Source organism: Zootermopsis nevadensis, unplaced genomic scaffold, assembly GCF_977971745.1.
Source record: "Zootermopsis nevadensis isolate Lab colony 2312 unplaced genomic scaffold, Znev_1.0 Znev_ptg000025l, whole genome shotgun sequence".
In the NCBI taxonomy this organism is placed as follows: Eukaryota; Metazoa; Arthropoda; class Insecta; order Blattodea; family Termopsidae; genus Zootermopsis; species Zootermopsis nevadensis.
Window position 1 is genome coordinate 12,162,874 of NW_028259157.1, and position 20,200 is coordinate 12,183,073.

A 20,200-nucleotide genomic window follows, 5' to 3' on the forward strand; every position below is an offset into this window, starting at 1 on the left:
CATTATTATGTGCTTACCTCACTACAGTTGGCAAGTTCAGCCTCATATACAAGATAATCCAGTAAGCCAGTGAAGTAGCTCTGTTCTGGCTGATCACACATTCTCCCTGTTACATGCAGACGACACCTACAAATCACATTTACTACAATTTAACCTCTGTACAAGCCCATCAAGACTGACTGAGTGTAAATGTTAAACAATACATTCATTTTGAAAATGATAATTTTATTCTAAATTATACCATGTTACTGACATATCCAAATATCCTTAAACTGTTCCAGTCTATGATATTCAAGATAACAAACTATGAAAGTGATATTTTTTTATGTAGTACGACAAGTTTTTTAATGTAAACACTCAGTAAAATGAGATATAAACAGGTTGAAATTTGGGATATTGCACTGAGTAGTCTGGTAGGTATTCACTGACATTCCAGTGGAGTTCACAGCCTCCAACAGAGGTACCAGAGTGCATGATGCAACAACCCAGAAGCCAGCCAACTTGGTATAAATAAATTCTCTGCATTTAGCACCACGACATGAAAGTATATCAGAGCTGAAGACAGTATTTACAAACCAGCAACTGGGACAGTTTACATAAAATTAGTAAGAATAATATGGCACTCTGGAACCTCACTTCTTCATAAATAAAACAGACATTTTGCTTTCTTCCATAACTTAATGATGACAATTTGCAATAAAACACAATATATTTCATGCACAAATCTTCTGCATCAATGTGGATATATGTACCTGCATTGGCCTGTGATGACATCGCAGTTATTATCAAAGGCGCCGCCCGGATCACAGTCGCAAGCCTTACAGCCATCACGGTCATCTGAGAGACCCCAGTGTTCTGGCAAGCACTGGTTACAATCACGTCCGGTCACGTAACGCTTACATGTGCACTCCCCCGTGTACACATTGCAACCCTGGTTGCCAATAGTGCCCAACGTGTTGCAAGTGCAAGCTGCAAATGTTCGTAGTTAATCATAACCTAACATACGCTGGTAATGCTATAACATGCAAGAGTAAGATACCAACATAAAAACTATTAAATGATGTTATAAGTTCTGTTTCTTCTCCTTACAGTTCTAAACATAAATGCATTGGCATTTTGGTGGATTTTACTTTGAGAACATGATCATCATTTTGTTCTGTAATATCTTTGATGAAGTAGAAGTTGACAATATTGAAATATCACATTAAACAATTTGGAATTTAAATATATACCATTAAAAACATTGCTATTCATGTTGGTCCACTTGCACATGCCTTGGACTTGCTACATAGGTCAGTGTTATTTTTACATGAAATGCAGTATTTTAAGAAGTGCATTACTACAATAATAATAATATTGTATTACATTCCATGGCTCCATAAGACAGTCAGATGGCAATAGGACGTGGAAAAAGTCATAATAATAATACAATACATATTATAAAGTGCAATTCATACTATTATATAAATTTCACATAATACAAACAAAGGATTCACCTAAAGTAATGATAAGTTACAAATAGATCTACCCATTACACACAGAAGAAAATTTATCACTTATTTGTAAACAACATAAATTCATTGACAGGGTAAAAGGAGTGTGTAATTAAGTATCTTTTTAATGCTACCTTAAATTGCTCCTTCTTATTTACAAGACTCGTGAGACTTGATGGTAGACTGTTGAAAATTTTGACATTATAGACAAAGAATTTTATCACAATGAAAACAACATCAACAATATAATGGTGTTATATAAAATTGGAATTTTATATAGTAGTGTATATGTCTGAATAAAGACACTTTAAACCTTTACTGGATGAGAACAGGGAATTTAAATCCCCATATTATGGGGCAGTCCGCTGGACTTAGCTGTGAGGTTAAAGGATAAGCAGTATGCCAGAGAAATGCATAGCTACCTGGATTATGTGTAATCTGCAATGCACAAACAATAAAGATTAATGATGTGAAGTGTGTATCATACCCATAAAATTTTCATTGTTCCAAACCTCCTTTTGGAGTTCAAGAGTTAAAGTGAGATGGTACGTACATTCACAACCTTCAGGATTCTGTCCATCAAAGTTCCAGTACCCATTTTTGCACCTGTCACAGCGACGACCATCAACATTTGCTTTGCAATGACAACGACCAGACTCCAAACTATTTGCCAAATCTGTGCGCGAGTCACACGTTCCATCATCCAGCGAACCACGAGGGTCACAGTCACACGCTGAAATGCACCCACAGAAAGTGATAGAAATTCAATGTGCTCTTCATTAAGATTATATTTATTGCACACACTTAATTAGAACAATATTCATGACTAATTATACACTTTGTAGATGAAATGACATTATGCTGGGGGGGGGGGGGGGGGGAATAAAAAATTAAGAGCTTCATAATTTGATTTGTTCAACAAATATCATTGGCATGACAAAATCAAGTACAATGAGATGGGTTTGACATATTGCATCCATGCAGATGAGAAATGCATCTAAAGTTATGGTTGGAAAGCCTGAAGGAAAGAGACCACTCACAAGACCTTGGCATAGATTGAAGGATCGTATCAAGGCAGATTTCTGGGAAACAAAGTTGGATGATGTGGATTGGATTCATGTGGCTCAGGACAGTAAATGGGGGCAGGCTTTTGTAAACACAGTATTTAAGTAAAGCAATTAAATAGAAACTCTGAGAGATTATAAATAATAAGATTTCAGGCCAGTGCTTCAAGTTTCAAGAGGAGTACAACATTACTGATTACATAAAAAGAAATTTAGGAGAAACACTTGAAAACTCCTATCTCAAAGACCCACAAGTCCAAGCAAGACATTGTATGTACATATGCTCTTCACTTCCACACAATTTTTGCCCTCTAATAAAACTCTTATAAAACAAATGCAATAAATTATTTGTTATCATATTAAACCCACTTTTCAAACTTCAAATGATCCGATACATTCAGCTGTAAATGCGGATAACACAACTCACGTTGACAAACTTCTGGGTCTGTTATTTCTCTGTTAGGGTCTTCATAATAGAATGGTTTGCACTGTTCACAGTTCCTGCCCATTGTGTCATGGAGGCAACCATCACACACGCCTCCACTCACTTGGCCTGTCAGCTCATACACTGCTGCATCAAAGTGGCAGCTTGTAGCGTGGCTGTTACAGTTGCATCCTGGAACAAACACAAGTACATCATGTTACAGCATAAAGAAACAGCAATGAAAGTAGTCCTGCATATGATGGCACTGAATTTGGTAAGAAAATGAATCAACCACCCATATTACTGACCAATCATTTAATTAAATACAGATACAACAAAATGATAAATGAGGCAAGCAGCATACGTGAGAAATGCATACAATATTTTGGCTGGCTGAAAAACCTAAAGGTATGAGATCATGTGGCACAGCAAAACCCTGTCTATTCCACGAAGGTAGGTGACGTATTTCAGTTAGTGAGATATTTTGTCACATCATTATAATAAGTTACTAGGTTCTTTTCTCGACATAATCCTAGTATTCTTTTTTGCCAAATAAGGTTATGTTTACAGAGACTGACAAATATTAGCAACTAGGCATGTGATGTCAGTGATAAAAACAGAAACCTTCTTCTGCAACTCAATCAAATGTATACTGTCATAACCAAGTGCCTTAATATCATCTTTAACATTAACCTCCTATGCAAGTCTTAAGCTTTCTGAATAGTCTCATTCCGTAACGCCCCCCCCCCCCCCCCCCACCAGAATACTGACTCCATTTGCATGCATCTAACCATACTGCTCTTACTTTTACAAGCATTTGTCTGTTTTCCAATAGCTGGTTTCCATGGCAGGTCATTGTAGAAGTCCTCACAGTGTTCACAGTTAAGGCCCTTCGTATTGTGCGTGCACTCGCAACGTCCATGAACCATGTCCGTTCGTGGTTCAACACCAGGAAGTGGCAAGCAGCGAGAAGCATGCCCATAGCATGAACATGAACCTCGTACTATCATGTCATTGATTGCGTAGTAGTATTTCTCCTGGAACAGTTGAAGAACAGTAATCCATGAAGATCCACATTAAGATAACGTATGACATCCTTAGAAGCCGAGTGGTAAAAACATTTGACTATTTTAAGCACAGTATTATTAAATACGGTCTAAATAGTACATTAACAGTGTAAGTCTAAATCTTGATCATCAATGACGGTGATGAACGGAAATATGCCTGTCTTCTGGTATGTTGTGCCACGTGGACTGGAAGATACTGACTGATGTTTTAAGTTCTCATCAGTTTGACTCATTTAAAATTGAGGTTCTCAGTACTCATTAACATTTATTTCAATTCAAAAAGCATATATAAATAGTAATAAAAAAAGAATATATAAACAGGTAAACTAAGAAGACCAGTAATGACACCCATACCGAAGTCAGAACATGTAACATCAAATTTCTTCTAGTCTCAGACGTATAAGCAAGATGTTAAAACATTAGTCTGGTAAGATTAAACATTCTCTACTAATCACTAACTTCTTACCTGAATTTCTTCCCTGTTGTCTAGCAAATCATCGCCCAGAGTATGTAATTTTGTGAAGTTAATACGGAGATTTGTCATCTTCAACAGATTCTGCACTTCCTGTGAATATGGGTCATCAATGGGTAGGTTCGGTGGCAACACTCGGAAGATAATCTGCATAAAAGAAAATGCATTGGTAGTTTGTCATCAGCACAACATGCAAAGTTGATACAAGACATTACTAACAGAAAACATGCACCTCAAATTTCTTAATTTATACTGTGCTTTGAATTACCCTTTAAAGCACATAACTCAGCTAACTAATGTTTAAACACTGAGTTCCTCATCAAAGAAAATGCATGCCTCCATTAAAAAATCAAGCTGCTAATGTAATTTAGGAAAATAATCATTGTCTATTTGCGGAATAAAACCCAAAATACACTGTATGGGCAGAATGCAGAATTACTGTGTAATTACGGAAGTGGTATATATAGTTACCACTGTCCTTTAAAGGGTTAATTGACATATTTTAAAAGCTTAATAATTTAAAACAATTTCATACTGTACATATATTAATTTGGAGGCAGGTAGTTTGGCAGTTTCAGATGGAAAGGAGAGGACAGTATCAAATTTAATCTCCAAGAAACAGGATTTAGAGATATGAATTGTAGTGAACTCCCCCAGATAAGAATGTGACAATAGGTTTTTGTCAGAAGTGCTGATTCAGTAAGTTCTCATGCCACAGTGTAGGAAAGTCAGTCACATAATACTATACAACATAGCACCTTTTAAACTTTGTTCATAAAACCATGTAATAGTTAAAGAACATTCATATTTGCAATTATTTTTTAGATATTAAAGTATGAAATGTTCTTACCTCACCATCAGTTGAGGGCGCCACATTTGAATACCTTGACTCACAGACAACATCTGTTAGTGTTCTGGGGTTATGTTTTGGTACATTAGGGTAAGATTCATCACAATTGTAAGCAAAGTATCTGTAAACCTGCAATACAACAAAATGGAAATGTATATTTTTAGAAATACCATGCATAATTCATTTGAGCATAAAAATGTTATATATTCATTCAGTGTGATTATTCTAAAAATTAATCTAAAACTTATGACATTCCAAAAACAATTCCACTGACTGATAAATGAATTATTTCAATTGTGTCTACACTGCTTACCTGCCATGTTGACCCAAAATCGTAAGATCTTTCTATTAACATAGCAGCAGGTCTAAATGTTTTGAAGGTGATTATCAAGTGTGTGAAGTGAAATTCAGCCTCTAGATCTAACTGAATGGTAACATTTTCTACTCCATTCTGAGACTGCCACCAGGATCGTTGTCGAATCCTGTAAATGGATTTCGTAAATTTCAACACATCATTAAAACCCGTTCCTTTAAAATGGCTAACCAAAAGAGAACAGAACATGTGACGTACTTGCATTAAATTTCATTAATTTATTAAGTAAAATCATTGCTACTGTTAGGAACTGTGTGTGCAAAAAACAGCAAAGTATTTGCATGTAATAAACACAACATATGACTGTTAACAACAAATATCAATTTTAGTTCAAAAATTGTTATGCATGACTTAAAAATGTACCTACAAAATTTCAGTCACAACCAAAACAGTTAAATACATGTCAGAATACTGAAGAAAACAATTATGATTACATGTAAATTCACAACCTTGATCATGACATTACCAATTATGAAATTCAACTGACATGCTGTCATAAACTATTTATTCCAACTATACTATAAGACAACTATTTCTTATACATCTACACACCCTGGGGCAAAACGATATACAATGTTTTCTACACGGTGGCTGAGTCGTGGATTGTTTGAATTCTGCGGCCGAGAATCACACCAGAAACACTTCTTGTGGTCTTCTAAATGGGATACAATACAGTATCGTTCCTGTGAAAGAATAAAAGATCTCATTTTATCACTGCTATCAACAGCCAGTCTGTAAAACATAAATGCATGTGGACTATGTCTGGCCTCTGCTAAAACTTTTCAGGGAAAATCTTTAAAAAATCACACAAACTACACTGCAAAAATTATGTGGCAGCATCTGAAAATGGATGCACAGAAGAAGAAGAACACAGCACAACAAATGAGCATACTGTGTGCTTGATGAAGATAAAATATTCATGGAGAAGACAGTTATGAATGCCACTGAGGTGGAAGCTGGCAGCAGCTATTATACTTGGAGAGAAGACAACCCAGTTAATAACATATAATTATCAGACACTTCTTATTCATCATTTTGCTCAATTTGACTGAAACCAAAATTAAGTTCTGTATGATAAATGACTCCAGTTTGGGTGGGTCCTTTGTCATGGTTGCACAGAATGTTCTCAGACTGCTACTGGAGCAGATGGCCTCCAGATAAATAGTGAAGTGTGAATATATTACAGTAAAAAGCCAACAATGGCTGGTCTTCCAGTTTCCGTGCTAAACACAGCTGACGGTCAGTCAAATACCTTTGTGCCTAACACTATGTGTTAAAAGCAAATCTCCCGCTCTGAAATATGTCAACGGGTCTAACACACTTCAATCAGCAAGCATCCAATGAACCATCATTTTTAATATTAAAATAAAAAGAAACAAAGGTGCTCCATTACAAATTTATTTGTACCTTTGAGCTATACTAACCTGTGCATATAAACCACATGTTGAAGAAGCAGATAGACGAGGCTCTCGACCAATGAGCAGATTCCCTGTTGCTGGATAACACGAGCTCTGCTCACATGGGTGCGGTCGCTGAGGTGTGTGTCCACCTTACAACCAAATAACAATTGCCATATAATACACACGACATGCTCAACTATCACGGTGATTTCAATGAAAGTCATTACCTTCTTTCAAGAACAAATCTGTATATTTATAATGAGGGTACTCCACTTATAAAATCTGTTAATATGTAGATGGAGACTCATGACCATAACATGTTCTGTGTGTGAAATAAAGTGATGATATTATCGCAGAGCATTACTGAAATAAAAAACATTTCTCAGATGCAAGACATTCTCCTTGACCAAAGACAAACAGACAATGCAACTTCCATTACTTCAATATCTACAACTACAACAGTGCTTTAACTAATGCACTTATACCATAAAAAATAACCCCTATAAACTGGAAATTTTGTAGCAGAGTACATTTTGTTCAATTTCTCAGTGGCTAACATCCAGCACTTTGAGGCCAACATGAGGACACATGCCCAGTTACCTTTCTATCAGTTCACAGATTAATTTTAAGTTTTCTATATATCATTTTACTTAATTTCCTACGCATATGTGGGTATGTTAGTAGATGCCAACGTTATGAAGAAACATAATGTCTCCATTTTCAGCTCTGAAAGATGAATACAGCATGCTGGTATCTACCTACATGACCACATGGTGCCACAACCCAGAATGAGAGCACTGACACTGAAATAATAAAAGTTGCACTGTTTATGAGTTACAGGTAATTAAGAATCTATCATAGTTACATGAAGGTATTGAGCATTATATACCACTCCATATCAACATCTTATTAGACATCTCAAAACAAGACTTACTATTATAAACCACCAAACAAAGTTAGTGAACAACAACATTACCACAACACTCACTACTAACTAATGCTTTGATCCCTGGTGGGAATTTGTGTAAGAGTTTATCTTACGACATGAAAAAATGAACACAATTTAATCCTATTAACCAGTGGTAAGGCATAGCAAATTCATCATAAAATTAAGTACATCACATGCTTTAATAATTACCTACATTTTACAGAATGAGGGTTTAATTCTGTAGATTACTCTGCTGAAGATTTCAATCATACATCATAAGTGATCACCTTCTGAAGTGAAATGAGCTTCTAAAGCTTCGCTGATGCCGTACCACTTTGGGTCACACAGTGTGGAAAGTGCTGCAGATATTGAAAGCCACTGTGTCAAAATGAAATTCATTCACTTTCGAACCTTTAGCTTCTCTCATGTACAGTTTCCAACGTTAATGTGAGGAGCAGAACATCTACAGCACTCTCTTCAAAGCAGGCAATAAAAATACACAATATAACAGTGATACCAACATTAAAGGAGAACAGAAATTAGTTTCGGCTGGTTACAAGCAGCAGCCATCCACCAGTTATCCTACTCGAGCAATTAGTAGTGTTATGAACCACACTGTTCATGAATCACTGCAGCACTTGGAAGGGAACAAGGAAATTCCTCCGGTCCTCTATATTGTCCACCATGTTACTCCACTCCCAAGCCATGTTAAACATCTCACGTTGATCCACTCACTGGCACAGCCAGTTACTACCTCCGTGAATCAAGCCGGGGTGCTTGTGCCAATACGCAGCTTGACTCAATGGATGTATGTCACTTTCACTGATTTCTGGCTCCATGTCACCTCTGACAACTGGAGTCCTTTTCTGGTGACCTGACCTCTGTGGAAACATGACCTGATTACGAGCCCCATCGCTTGCAGTACCAGACCAATGCACTACACCATGCCTTCCCTCATCTCTGGCTGTAAAATAACATCCCTTTAACATTCTAATGTGTTGTTAAGAAATATATTTTAAGAAAGATTTGATGTTCTCATAGCAGTAAGTAGGAAGATGTCTGCCTTCTGGGTTGTAGCACCGTGTAGTCCGGTTAACTTCTACCAGACTATATCGCACTACAACCCAGACGGCAGTCATCTTCTATCATATTTTATTTTTGATGCTGACTACTATTTCAACATCAGTGCTGGAAAGTGAGAACAGAAGAATGTATTTTGTACACACAGATCATTAGGAGCATAGCTTATTGTGTTTCATTCAACTGTGTAAACGATACAGAAAAACAGTCCTATATGACTTGAATCATGAATATTATGTAAGCTGAATCCAACCTCTCAGTTATAAACCAATGTAACATGTTATTTTAATATGAACATTTTTTGCCACATACATTATCGCTCCTATGGTATTAGCCTGAAGAAATGGCAGTATAACAAAACTTGACGTTACATTAACATTCAATAACAGCCCAAAGATGGCTATTAAGGCTGAAACATGTTGTTAATTGGAACTGAGTTGTTGTTATAATTATTTTAACAGTGTATTATGCAATAAAACATTTAGTCGCGTGTGACAGAAACAGTACAGCAAATTTCTCTAAACAACCACTTCTCCCCAATCATTACCTGTTCACTCACCCTAGTCAATGCAAAATAACATCCACAAGTGATACAATGTCATTAAAAGATCTAAAAATTAACCAATCAGCAAAAGCTCTTCTTATTCATTATGCTTCAGGTCAATAAAAATCAATTTATGAATAGCATACATAGTACTAGAAAGTATTAGTGAACACAATGTACAATACTTGTTCTGAATCTGTATGCATTAGTAACACTAAATGCAACCAAATACCTGACACAAAGAAACAACTTTTCACAGAACAAATAGTTTCACCACAACAACAACAACACTGAGTAACAACCACACCCATAATTTTTTTATGTGTATCTGACAGGCATCCGCCAATTCAAATGGGAATTGTAATATAGTGATTTGCATGCACCATGACTGTCTCTGGAAGGTCGTGGAATCATAAACTCACACGTGCCATGGCTATCATGGACACTGTCACAAAACCACCCTACCACTTCCACATTACACACATATCATAATCACTTTCTCCGTACCAGATTGCCATCTTAGAATGCATATTGAAGCATGATGTTTGTGAAAAAAGTACAAAATGTTATTCTGGCATTTCAGAAAGTAAACACTGAAAAGAAAAAAACATATTCGCAATAGGACAGATATGAAAAATTAAGTTCCAATGAGAATAGACCTCCGAGTTTATTCTGATATTTAACGTCAACATGATAATCTCATACACTGTACAGTCATAAAACTCCCAGATTCGACCTGGACACAGTCACTCTTCAAGGACTGTCCTTTGCCTCAGGCGTCCACGACAGTGGGCAGCAAAAGACTGGCTGGAAATATTTTGACTGCAGTATTTATAATTGTGATTATGGAACAGAAATAATTAATATTTATGTATGGAATTTCACATGTAGGATGTACAGATATTAACATTAATGCAAAACTTTGTCTAAACTACTTACATCACACATAATTTAAATATAAATATTTTTGCATGCATACAGAGGAATATACTATTACTCCATAATGCCTAGTCCATTTATCAAAGAATATTACTGAAAGCTTCAAAAAAAAAAAGATGCTTCAATGTTTAAATAAAATTTCACGCAAAAAAATATATACAGTTCCTAATTAAAAAAGGATTTCATTATGTGCAGCCTGTATGGGACATAAACAACGGATTTATGATATTCCATGCTACTGCAAACATTTTATGAGACTCCTCCCTTTATTTCTAAATTACACATCTTCCTTTACTATACAGTTCATAATTCTCCTACCTCTTATGGGTGTTACCCGACTTCGGTCACGTTGCGCACTTGTGTACTCTGCAAGAGACAGAAAAATTATAATGAGAGTATTAAATATACACCAACACAAAGATCACTGTCTTCTGTGTTGTAGCTCCATGTAGTCTGGTAGAAGTTTACTAACATTTCAGAGGTCCTTGCTGCCTCCATTATCAGGGCTATGAGTACTCGCCACAGGGAAAACCTTACTTCTCTCAAAAGATGGCAGAGGGTAATATAAAAACATATGTACTGATGAATATCACAGGCACAGATTGTATTAAGTTAGTGATGTGCATGCACAGAGGCTAAAAGCGTCGTCACCACACCACATCACAGCGCAAGACATCGTCCCTTCCTAGGTAACACCATTCCTGCGTAAGGAACGCATTGCTGGAAATGGTAAACAGAGCCTTATAGCTAAAACGGGAATTTTGCTAACACTTAACAGGGTTCCGTCGTGGCGGGAGCCTCGACCATTCAAACTAGGGTCTGTCGCTGTTGATGGGGAGTTATCCCGTCAGGCAACTTGTCCAAAGAATTTGGTTGGTTGGTTCTCTGGGGTTTGAACCCAGAGAGGGAGGGGTCGTTTTGGCACGTGTTACGTTTTCTCTTTGCGGTAGAAACTGAACTTTCACATATTACAATGGCTTGGATTTCAACCGACACAGGTTTTCCTTGGTTTTCCTCTGTCTTCAAGCAAATGCTGAGAAGGTTCCCAAGTTCCAAGTTGCCACTGCATGCTTCTCATGCAGCTCTCCCGATTTAAATTAATCAAAATTTACCCCCCCCCCCCCACCTCAGTAGGAACTTCTAAATTATGTACAAAACTTCCAAATCAATACCCTCAGCTTTCTCTAATACAAAATTCAAAATTCCGTCTTTTCTGCCAATCATCGCACTAACGTCTTCACTCTTACTTTATCCTCAACACAAGGACGAGCGGGCATTGCCTGGGGACCTTCTAACTATAAGATGCTCTTTCTCCCTCCCTGAAATCGAAGTGTCTCTCACTTCTCCCCCCACCAATTTCCTCTCTCTCTCTCTCTCGGATTTCAAAGGGAAAACTCTCACCAGGTGGCATTTCTTGCTACACGTAATTAACAGTAGTCGATCGCATTACTCGCGTCTGTATGTCGCATAGCAACGGTAACCCTGGATATGACAACTCGCGTTATTCTGCTTCGGCAGCACATGCACAGCATAAAATAAACGCTTTTTTGTAAGGTTGGCCATAAAATGCAAACATCATGAATTTCGTGTACTCATCAGCAGCACGAATAGTTAAAAAAAGGATGAAACATCGTGGCCATGTGGATGGGTATGTGTTTCTGATGATTTTTTTAATCGCCTGATGGATTTTCATGGAACTTGGTCTCAATACCATGCCATGGACCACCACTCCATCTTCTCCATTCACGAAAATACCAACATGACGGCTGCTGGAGGTCATGAGGTGGGAACCGAACTAGTGCCACTTAACATAGGGCCCCAAAAATGGTGAATGGGAGGTCCCTGACAACATTTCAAAATACGACGTTCCTGTATAATGCAAATAACATACACAGCTGTGCATGTGAAATTTGGTATGTAGATAGGTCATAGCATACCTACAAATTTCCAATGGCCGCGGAACTTTTTTTTTAAAAAAAAACGTTAGCCTCTGCAAATTATGCACAAAGGAAAATGCAAACTGCGGATAACGTGAAACCCAGCGTGAAGATTATTGCTGTGGTGTTAAAATTCTCTCGGAAGCTTGCGCCATTTTCGAAAATTGCGCATCACAAGTCGAAGCGACCAAAATGTCATTCTCTGCGGCAAATGATACAGACATGAAGATGGAAGCCAAAACCTTGCGAAAAGGCAATTCTGCCATCCCTGTAAATGTTGGCAGTATGTTCCTCCACACGACTTCACTGCCTTGAAGAATAACATCTCAAATGTTTTCTTTTCTGGGTGTTTTCAGCTCCGAGAGATTTGAGATTCTCACGGTGACAAAGACGAGGTTTGTAAGACCTCTTTCTGACTCGTGCCTCTGGGGGAATATAAGTCCTATTGGCTCTCAGCTATTTACCATTAACTACGTTTACAGTTTGAACAATAGTAATTACAGTCTGAAATGTATCGGGTGTTTATGGTCCATTTTCTTTCAATAGACGAGGCGTGTCCCACGCCTTCTTGCTTAAAAAAAAGGAAGACAGATGAGACATGATGGGAACTTTGCAATTTCTTAATTGGAGCGCGTAACCTATTACATCATTTCCCTTTTGAACCCAATTCACTTTGTCGCGTATGTCATCGCGGCCTGAATGGGCACTTGAGCACAGATATATTAAGAAAATGTCACTGCTGAGACCGAGGTCGCGGTCGAAGACCTTGGGGTCTACCGAGAACATGTAATTTTTTGGAAACTTTCAACCATGCGGTGGGAAATTATGACCATTGAACCTGGCTCTTTCAAACACAGTGGTAAATTCCTTGCGCTACCTATTTTAACATTCAATAACTATGTAATCCTGGGGTCCCGGGTTCGATTCCCGGCGGTGCCCGAATTTATAACTTGTGTTGGGCAAGGCCGTGGTCTAGGCAACACGGAGGTTTCCTCCGGGGGCTTCCCCGGTTTCTCCGTGGCATCCCAACAATTACTCCATTCACACACAGAAGAAAGCAATGGCAAACCACTTCTGGATCATCTGCCAAGAACGTATATGAACAGGTCCCAGTCCGAGAAAAGGATGGAAGGATCCTGTTCATATGGACCTGTCGTCAGACAGAACACTAAATAAATAAAAAAAACTATCCATTCTGTCCAGAGTGGAAGCTTATTTTGGCTTTCATTTGAACCTCAGAACAAATAGCAATTACCTTCCTGAACAGCATTACTCCATTAATCGATTTAAAGGAGAAATGTTACGTTTTCTTTGAGGGAAGAAATGGACTGTTAAATATTTAGACGAGCTTCGTGCTTCTTAGGGTCTTTCACATGCTCAAGTCCTTATTAGGGTGACGCGAGTGTGACCCATTTCCAAACACGAAAAAAAATAATAGAAACACGTGTTACTTGCTTTAGTTGAAATTTCAAACGACAGCAAATTTATTTCAGTCGTCTCATAAATCCACAAAAGAGCCTTCTTGTTCCGAATAGTCAAATCTCGACAGATAAGAACGCCGCGTATCTGAAACACTGTACAGCGTCGAATGATAGGATGATTAATGAATGATGGATCGGAAAGGAGATGCACAGAATTGATCGCCGATTGTCCTGGCATTGGCCTGCAAGGACTTCGGTCAGAAGGCCGGTCCCCGGGACAGAATTTGAACCCTCCTGATTCATGATCGGAAGACCCCAGGGGTGCTAAAACTTTTATTTTCTTGTGACACTGACATTCGGTGTCTCTTCAACACAAGACATGAATTAGTAACCCAATTCGTGAATGAGCTTTCTTTTTAAAGCATTACGACATATATGTTGATAATTTGGTAAAAAAAACTGGAGGAATTAAAGTTATGCTGAGAAAACAGGGTCGACTTTTCGAGCCTCCACACACACAAACGAGCGGTTGAGAAGTGTCACAGCTGACGTCCTGAGGTTTCCCCAGGGTTGTGACAGCATCCACATTCGGAGAAGCTGTTTTGCAGACTGCAGCACAAGACTTGGTGGGTGGTCATCCTTTCTCCCCGCTGTTAAAGCTTTTACACTGGCGTCTCTGTCTTGGCCCTCTGCGGACTTCTGGCCTCCGTCATTCCCTTCTCCCCGCCAGCAGACAGTGCTCTGAAGGCAACAAGCCTTTGGACACATCCTTTAACACTCTGCATTTCTCCCACGGAGTGCATGGTTTTCTCAGAACACTCAGCGACTATTTCGACAAACAGCATTAAAAACTGATCTTTGTAGTTATGAGTCTATTAACGCCGTGCCAGGTCGAAGACAGACGCCAACGTCTTCATCCACTTTCGAGTCTAAAAGACGCTACAAGCCAGAACAACATCTCCATCGCGGTTACAACCTCACGAGACGCGTTGTATTTTGGGGCGACAATTATATTTTTAAATATCCTATTATTTTTAACTGCATCAGGTTCAGATAATTAATTATTTTGCGAGGTCACGACATCTGTTATTTATGTTCTAAAAAACGTGAGCAAATTCTGCATAATCTTTTAATAATCTATCACGATACGTAAATTCACACGGCGCTGACGTCGATCTCCCAACAGGTTGTTGAGGAGAATATTTGGACCCACGAGGGTCGAAGTAAGAGGATGCTCGAGAAAACTGCGCGTCGACACGTTCCATACTTGAACTCTCCACCAAGGAGGACAAGATGAGCGGAGTATGTAGCACGCATGGGGGAGGAGATGATAAATGGGTTCGAAATTCTGGTTGGAAAGCGGGAAGGGAATAAACCAGTCGGAGATGGGGGGATAATATTAAAGGGGTTTTGTGGAAATAGGGTTAAAGATTATGAACTAAATTCGAGCGGCCTCTTGTGTGCGCCGTAACCTTCGGGTTCCATGAAAGGAGAGGAATTTCTTGAATACGTGAGGGTACAATCAGGTTCTAAACAAAGACTCTGCTCCATGGAGTCACTTACACTTCTACGCAAGCACGGCTAACTTTCAGAGGAGACTTGGACATTCCGCCATGAAGACACAATTTTATAAATTCTGTGGCTCCTGTCGTAGCAAACAGAGGCTTGATAATTTGTGTGCGGCACTCACATATGAATTCTACGTTTGACCTAATGTCTAAATGGGGAACAAGCATCTGGTCCGACTCTTTCGTTTTTCTTTTCTTGTTTCGCAACACGCCCGTTGCGTGTTAACATTCCCACATCCAGGGCAAAGGCGTTAGAACACTTTGTACGTAACAACTCCCGCCGACTCGCATCTGGGCGCCAGATTTTACCGACAACTTCGAGTCTGCATCGAGGCTGAGGAGTCCACATCCAACGTACTACAATGTCTTTGTGGGGGGTTTTGGGTTGTAACGCCGTGTGAACTTCCAGGCAGACGCCAACGATTCGGAGGAACATACTGCCTCTATCTTCAGGCCTGAAATTTGAGGGTCCCAGAGCCTATCTCTCTCTCTCTTGGCTAGTCTTGTGATGTTCTCCACGACCCTTCCACCCAGGGTAATACTCTGTGCAAAATAAGCTTTTACCCTTCGCGCGATGTAGTTCTGGATGAAAAAAAAACTTAACCAAGTCAGAACAAATTCGAGAGACTACTAAACTACCCAAACGCACTTCTCAGCCGGTCTTCTGAGGCTAACAGTACTTTCATCTTAGTCAAGAAATTCTCCGCATTTACAGAACCCGAATGTCCATTGCATGTTCCTGTGTCAATTGTCATTAAAATAGGATCTGAGGTCTTCACGGCGTCAGTCCAGAGATGGCTGACTTCTGGGTTGACTTTTGCCAACATTTCAGAGGTGGAACCGCCCTGACGATGGAGGCAGCGCGGACCTCTGAAATGTTGATGAACTTACACCAGACTACACGGCGCTACAACTCAAAAGACAGCGACAAAACTGAAAGAACGACTTAAAACAAGTTTGGAAACGTGTCCTCTTTGGAGTACACTGAAGTCCACATCACGAGCGATGACATCATCAGGGTGGGTAATAATAACCAAGGAAATAACAAATACAAACATATCAAAGGCGAAAGTGGCATAGGTCGTTGTTGCAGTAACGAGATCCAACAAGAGTACACGCAGTTGACTGAAAAGGCGACAGACAGACGTGGATGGGTCCAGAGGATGTTCTTCGCTGACGCTAGAGCAAGACGAATTTCTAAAAATATTTGACTCGACAGACAAGAACATAATATCAATGCGATCACTTACCCGCCCACGATACGAAGATAAGGAAGGCGAGCAGCTTCCTGGGCTCTGGTACCATGACTGGGGGTACTTCCAGCAAATCGGCTTCTCGTCACCGGAGCGGCAGTCGACGACTTCCTTTCTGTTCAGTCGGCGTCAACAGGGGAACTGGATTCGATCCATAAGACCCGCGGATTAAACCAAGTCAACTCTTCTAGAACATTCCAGAAATTATCTTCGAAAACTACATCTCGTGTTCGGTGCATTTTGGCAGCCGGCGTTAAATTTGAGATTTGAGGTTCTCGTGACGAGGATGAACACGGCTGTCTTCTGGGATGTTGCACCGTGTAGCCTAGCAAATACTGACAGACGTTTCAGAAGAGCTTATTGCCTTCATCATCTGAAACGTCGCTCAATACCTATCAAAATGCATCAGTCTTCAGACACCGATTCGGCCTTCTGGTATGCGTAATGCTGTTTTGTATTGGAGATTTGAGGCGGTGAGGATGACATTTCTTCCGGGATTTGACTCCGTGTAGACTCGCGGGCAGATGCCAACGTCTCGGAAAATTTCTTCACTCACTCTACACGACGTCAAAACCCGGAAGAACAACATCGTCTGTTTTTGTATTAATTTCCATGAAATGTGTAAGATATCTGGGTCAATGGTCCTTCCATTCGGCGCATGCGCGGGGGAGCATATCCAAAGTCTCGCTGGGGCAAAGCTTCTGCACGACTGACAACAAAAACGCTGTGCCCCAACACAATACAACCGGCTGTTATGAAATTATGAGGATACAAATCGTTGCACGGCGTGATCTTCGAAAGACAGAACACTGGGATATCGGGTTCGATTTCCGCTTCGAGCATCGACGTACATAACCTGCGTTCCGCGAATTTTTATAAGAAATCGAATAATCTCACGTTGCATTTAGAACAAGGAAAAAAAAATCCTTGTCTTTCGTGATTGTAATTCGTAACACAGCTTAGCTTTGTTCAACATGTGCTAGGTTTTGTTTTCGTATGTAGAGATGTATTTATGACCTTGCATAATTATGTATACCCCATTTTCGTGAGGCAAAATGCTGTGGTGTGTCGCGGCCGAAAAAATCTACGTAACACCGCCATAGAGGCATATCTTGGGGTGCAGGGGCAGAATTCCAAGAAGTCTCAGGCTTCGGAACTACAAGAAATGGTGAGTTCACGTTTCATCCACCTGCAATCCTCTTTAAGCATTCCTGGTAATCGCAGGACACGAGATGGATGAGACTGCATATGCAGTCTTCGACACAGGCCGTTCCATTCTGGACTCTCATACTTGACTAAATATCAATTTTCTCCCACAACTTATCCTTCTACTGCAAAAATTTCCCAACGTTGTATTATCGTATTTACAAAGTATACTGTGCGTAAGATTCCGATCGTGGATTTGAATGCTCTAGGTGAATTTTCAGGTTCTCACGATGGCGAGTAGTCTGGTAGAAGTTTACCGACGTTTCAGAGGTGCTTCGTTTATTTTTTTGGAAATCAATCTATACAGTCAACAGACAGCTCGTTAAAGGACGGAGTTCGTAAACGTTTTTTGCGTATGAAAGATCCTGAGAGAGACCACAACGAAACAAACATTAATTCTGCCGGCGAGATTCGAACCCACAACACCCCTATTCTAACGGAATTGCCAAAAACTAAGAATGATTGAGGTGTTTTGTTGACGTTCCTTTCCGGACGTAACGACGGTCCATTAATTTTCATGGCCGAAATTTAGAAGCTGCAGATTTTATTGTGAATTACTGGATGTGTAAACGAGCAGTGTGGCCTCATAATGGTTCATTGCCCCCAGCATGTAGTGTATGGAACAAGACAATGAAACGGCTTGTCCAAATGTTAAGGACTTAAGTTTACATTCAGTGGCTAAAAAGATTTGAAGATGGCTGTCTTATGGGGTGTTGTACCTGGTTGATGAATGAGCCACTCACCTCATTTCACCGCAATCATTAATTAACGGTGTCATAACTTGAAAACTACCAGTGGCTGGGGGTTCGTCGTGTTGACCACACGTCACCCTGTATCTGGTTGGATGATCGTTCACCTCTGCTTAGGCATGTGAACGTGAGGCTTTGGCTCTCAGAGGGAGGTTATTATTATTATTACGTCTCTGCCTTTGCCGGGAATCGAACCCTCGTCATTTAATCCGTATTCTAGACACTACAATGACTGTGCTACCACGGATCCTAAAATGTCTTTGGATTAAAGTACCCCATGCATACAGTGGGAAAAATAAAGTAGATTTCAAAGATTTTTACATTGCTAAACGTTGTTCTCCAACGATAATGGAAATGTAATTCAACAATTACATTTTGGCAAGGTCTCAAATTTCATTCAAATTCGATCACCTGCAGGATTCATGACTTACTGATGAGAAGACAACACTGGACAGAACACAAGCAACAGGACATCAATCATTGTTACAAAGTGTCTTAACATCATCTGAGAGTAATCGTCTCAAACGTGTAAAAAAAAAACTCCCCTAGCAATAATTCTTACGGTACGAGAGTGAAATGTTCCCTGCTCCATAAGAGCTATCGCACATAACAATAAAATACAAAAATATTATGTGACATGTTCACATTGGCATTTTGAATTTTCCCACGCTTTTTTTTTAATTTCCCATCCCACCCTCAAGATCATCCCACACACACAATGTAGAACCTTTGATGTAGTGCCAGTCGTTAAATATTATAAACTTTGACACAGGAGTTTAAAAGTAACAACAGACTGTTAAAGTACAATAATCGTGTTGAAAACAACTGTATGAAAACTGAATTACTGTGACAAAACACACAAACTTACCTTAACAACTCCACAACACACGCACTTGCCACTTCCGTCAAACTCGCATGAGGACTGAAAGTTGGAGTTATGGTATCTTCAGTGCTGTTAACAGCATCACACTCACTCCCCACTTGCAGCGCCACAGAAATGAAGTTGTTTGAAACTGGAAAGCTTTGCTGGTCAGGCAATGACCGAGTGCAGTTCAATGTCTACCAACAATTATGTAACTATGAGTATGTAACGTTCACTACATAAACCGTACAAACTGGGAATGACCATAGGGAGTCGGTTCGGAGAACGGAACGGCGCCTTCGTTTAATTGTTCAGTTGCAGTTGCAACTGCGATGCACTCCTCAGATATATTACAAATGCACGATTACTGTTCCCTTTTGCATAACTCTCTTTTTTCAAGAATATATTTAATAAAGCAACAACTTTCACTCACAATAAAACGTACAGTTTTTTCGAGGTTACAATACCTCACCCTTACTTGTGTATTTTTTTCTTCCAATTTTTAAACTAGACCAAGAAGAAAAGGGTATGCATGGACAATTCATTTTTGCAACACATGAAAATGTCCTC

The 20,200-nt window shown here is 39.4% G+C and overlaps 1 protein-coding gene across 6 annotated transcripts in view; it reads right to left on the bottom strand.

The window, feature by feature from the left end:
* LanB1 (laminin subunit beta-1) overlaps positions 1-19,787 on the bottom strand; it is a 37,763-nt gene extending 17,976 nt beyond the window's left edge. For 2 of the 6 annotated variants that reach the window (XM_022070913.2, XM_022070909.2), the window contains exons 1-14: positions 19,637-19,759; positions 16,811-17,000; positions 10,953-11,000; positions 8,826-9,035; positions 7,168-7,292; positions 6,296-6,426; positions 5,684-5,852; positions 5,371-5,499; positions 4,515-4,667; positions 3,787-4,018; positions 2,985-3,173; positions 2,047-2,226; positions 753-969; positions 18-126 (exon numbers count right to left, since the gene is read on the bottom strand). In XM_022070913.2, the coding sequence (XP_021926605.1) occupies positions 18-126; positions 753-969; positions 2,047-2,226; positions 2,985-3,173; positions 3,787-4,018; positions 4,515-4,667; positions 5,371-5,499; positions 5,684-5,852; positions 6,296-6,426; positions 7,168-7,292; positions 8,826-9,035; positions 10,953-11,000; positions 16,811-16,865 (1,947 nt within the window). In that variant the 5' untranslated portion in view covers positions 16,866-17,000; positions 19,637-19,759. Of the gene's footprint in view, positions 1-17; positions 127-752; positions 970-2,046; positions 2,227-2,984; positions 3,174-3,786; positions 4,019-4,514; positions 4,668-5,370; positions 5,500-5,683; positions 5,853-6,295; positions 6,427-7,167; positions 7,293-8,825; positions 9,036-10,952; positions 11,001-16,810; positions 17,001-19,636 lie in introns of all 6 variants that reach the window. The other 4 variants (XM_087356132.1, XM_022070914.2, XM_022070910.2 and 1 more) reach the window with 3 other exon arrangements.
* Positions 19,788-20,200: the final 413 nt, after the last annotated feature.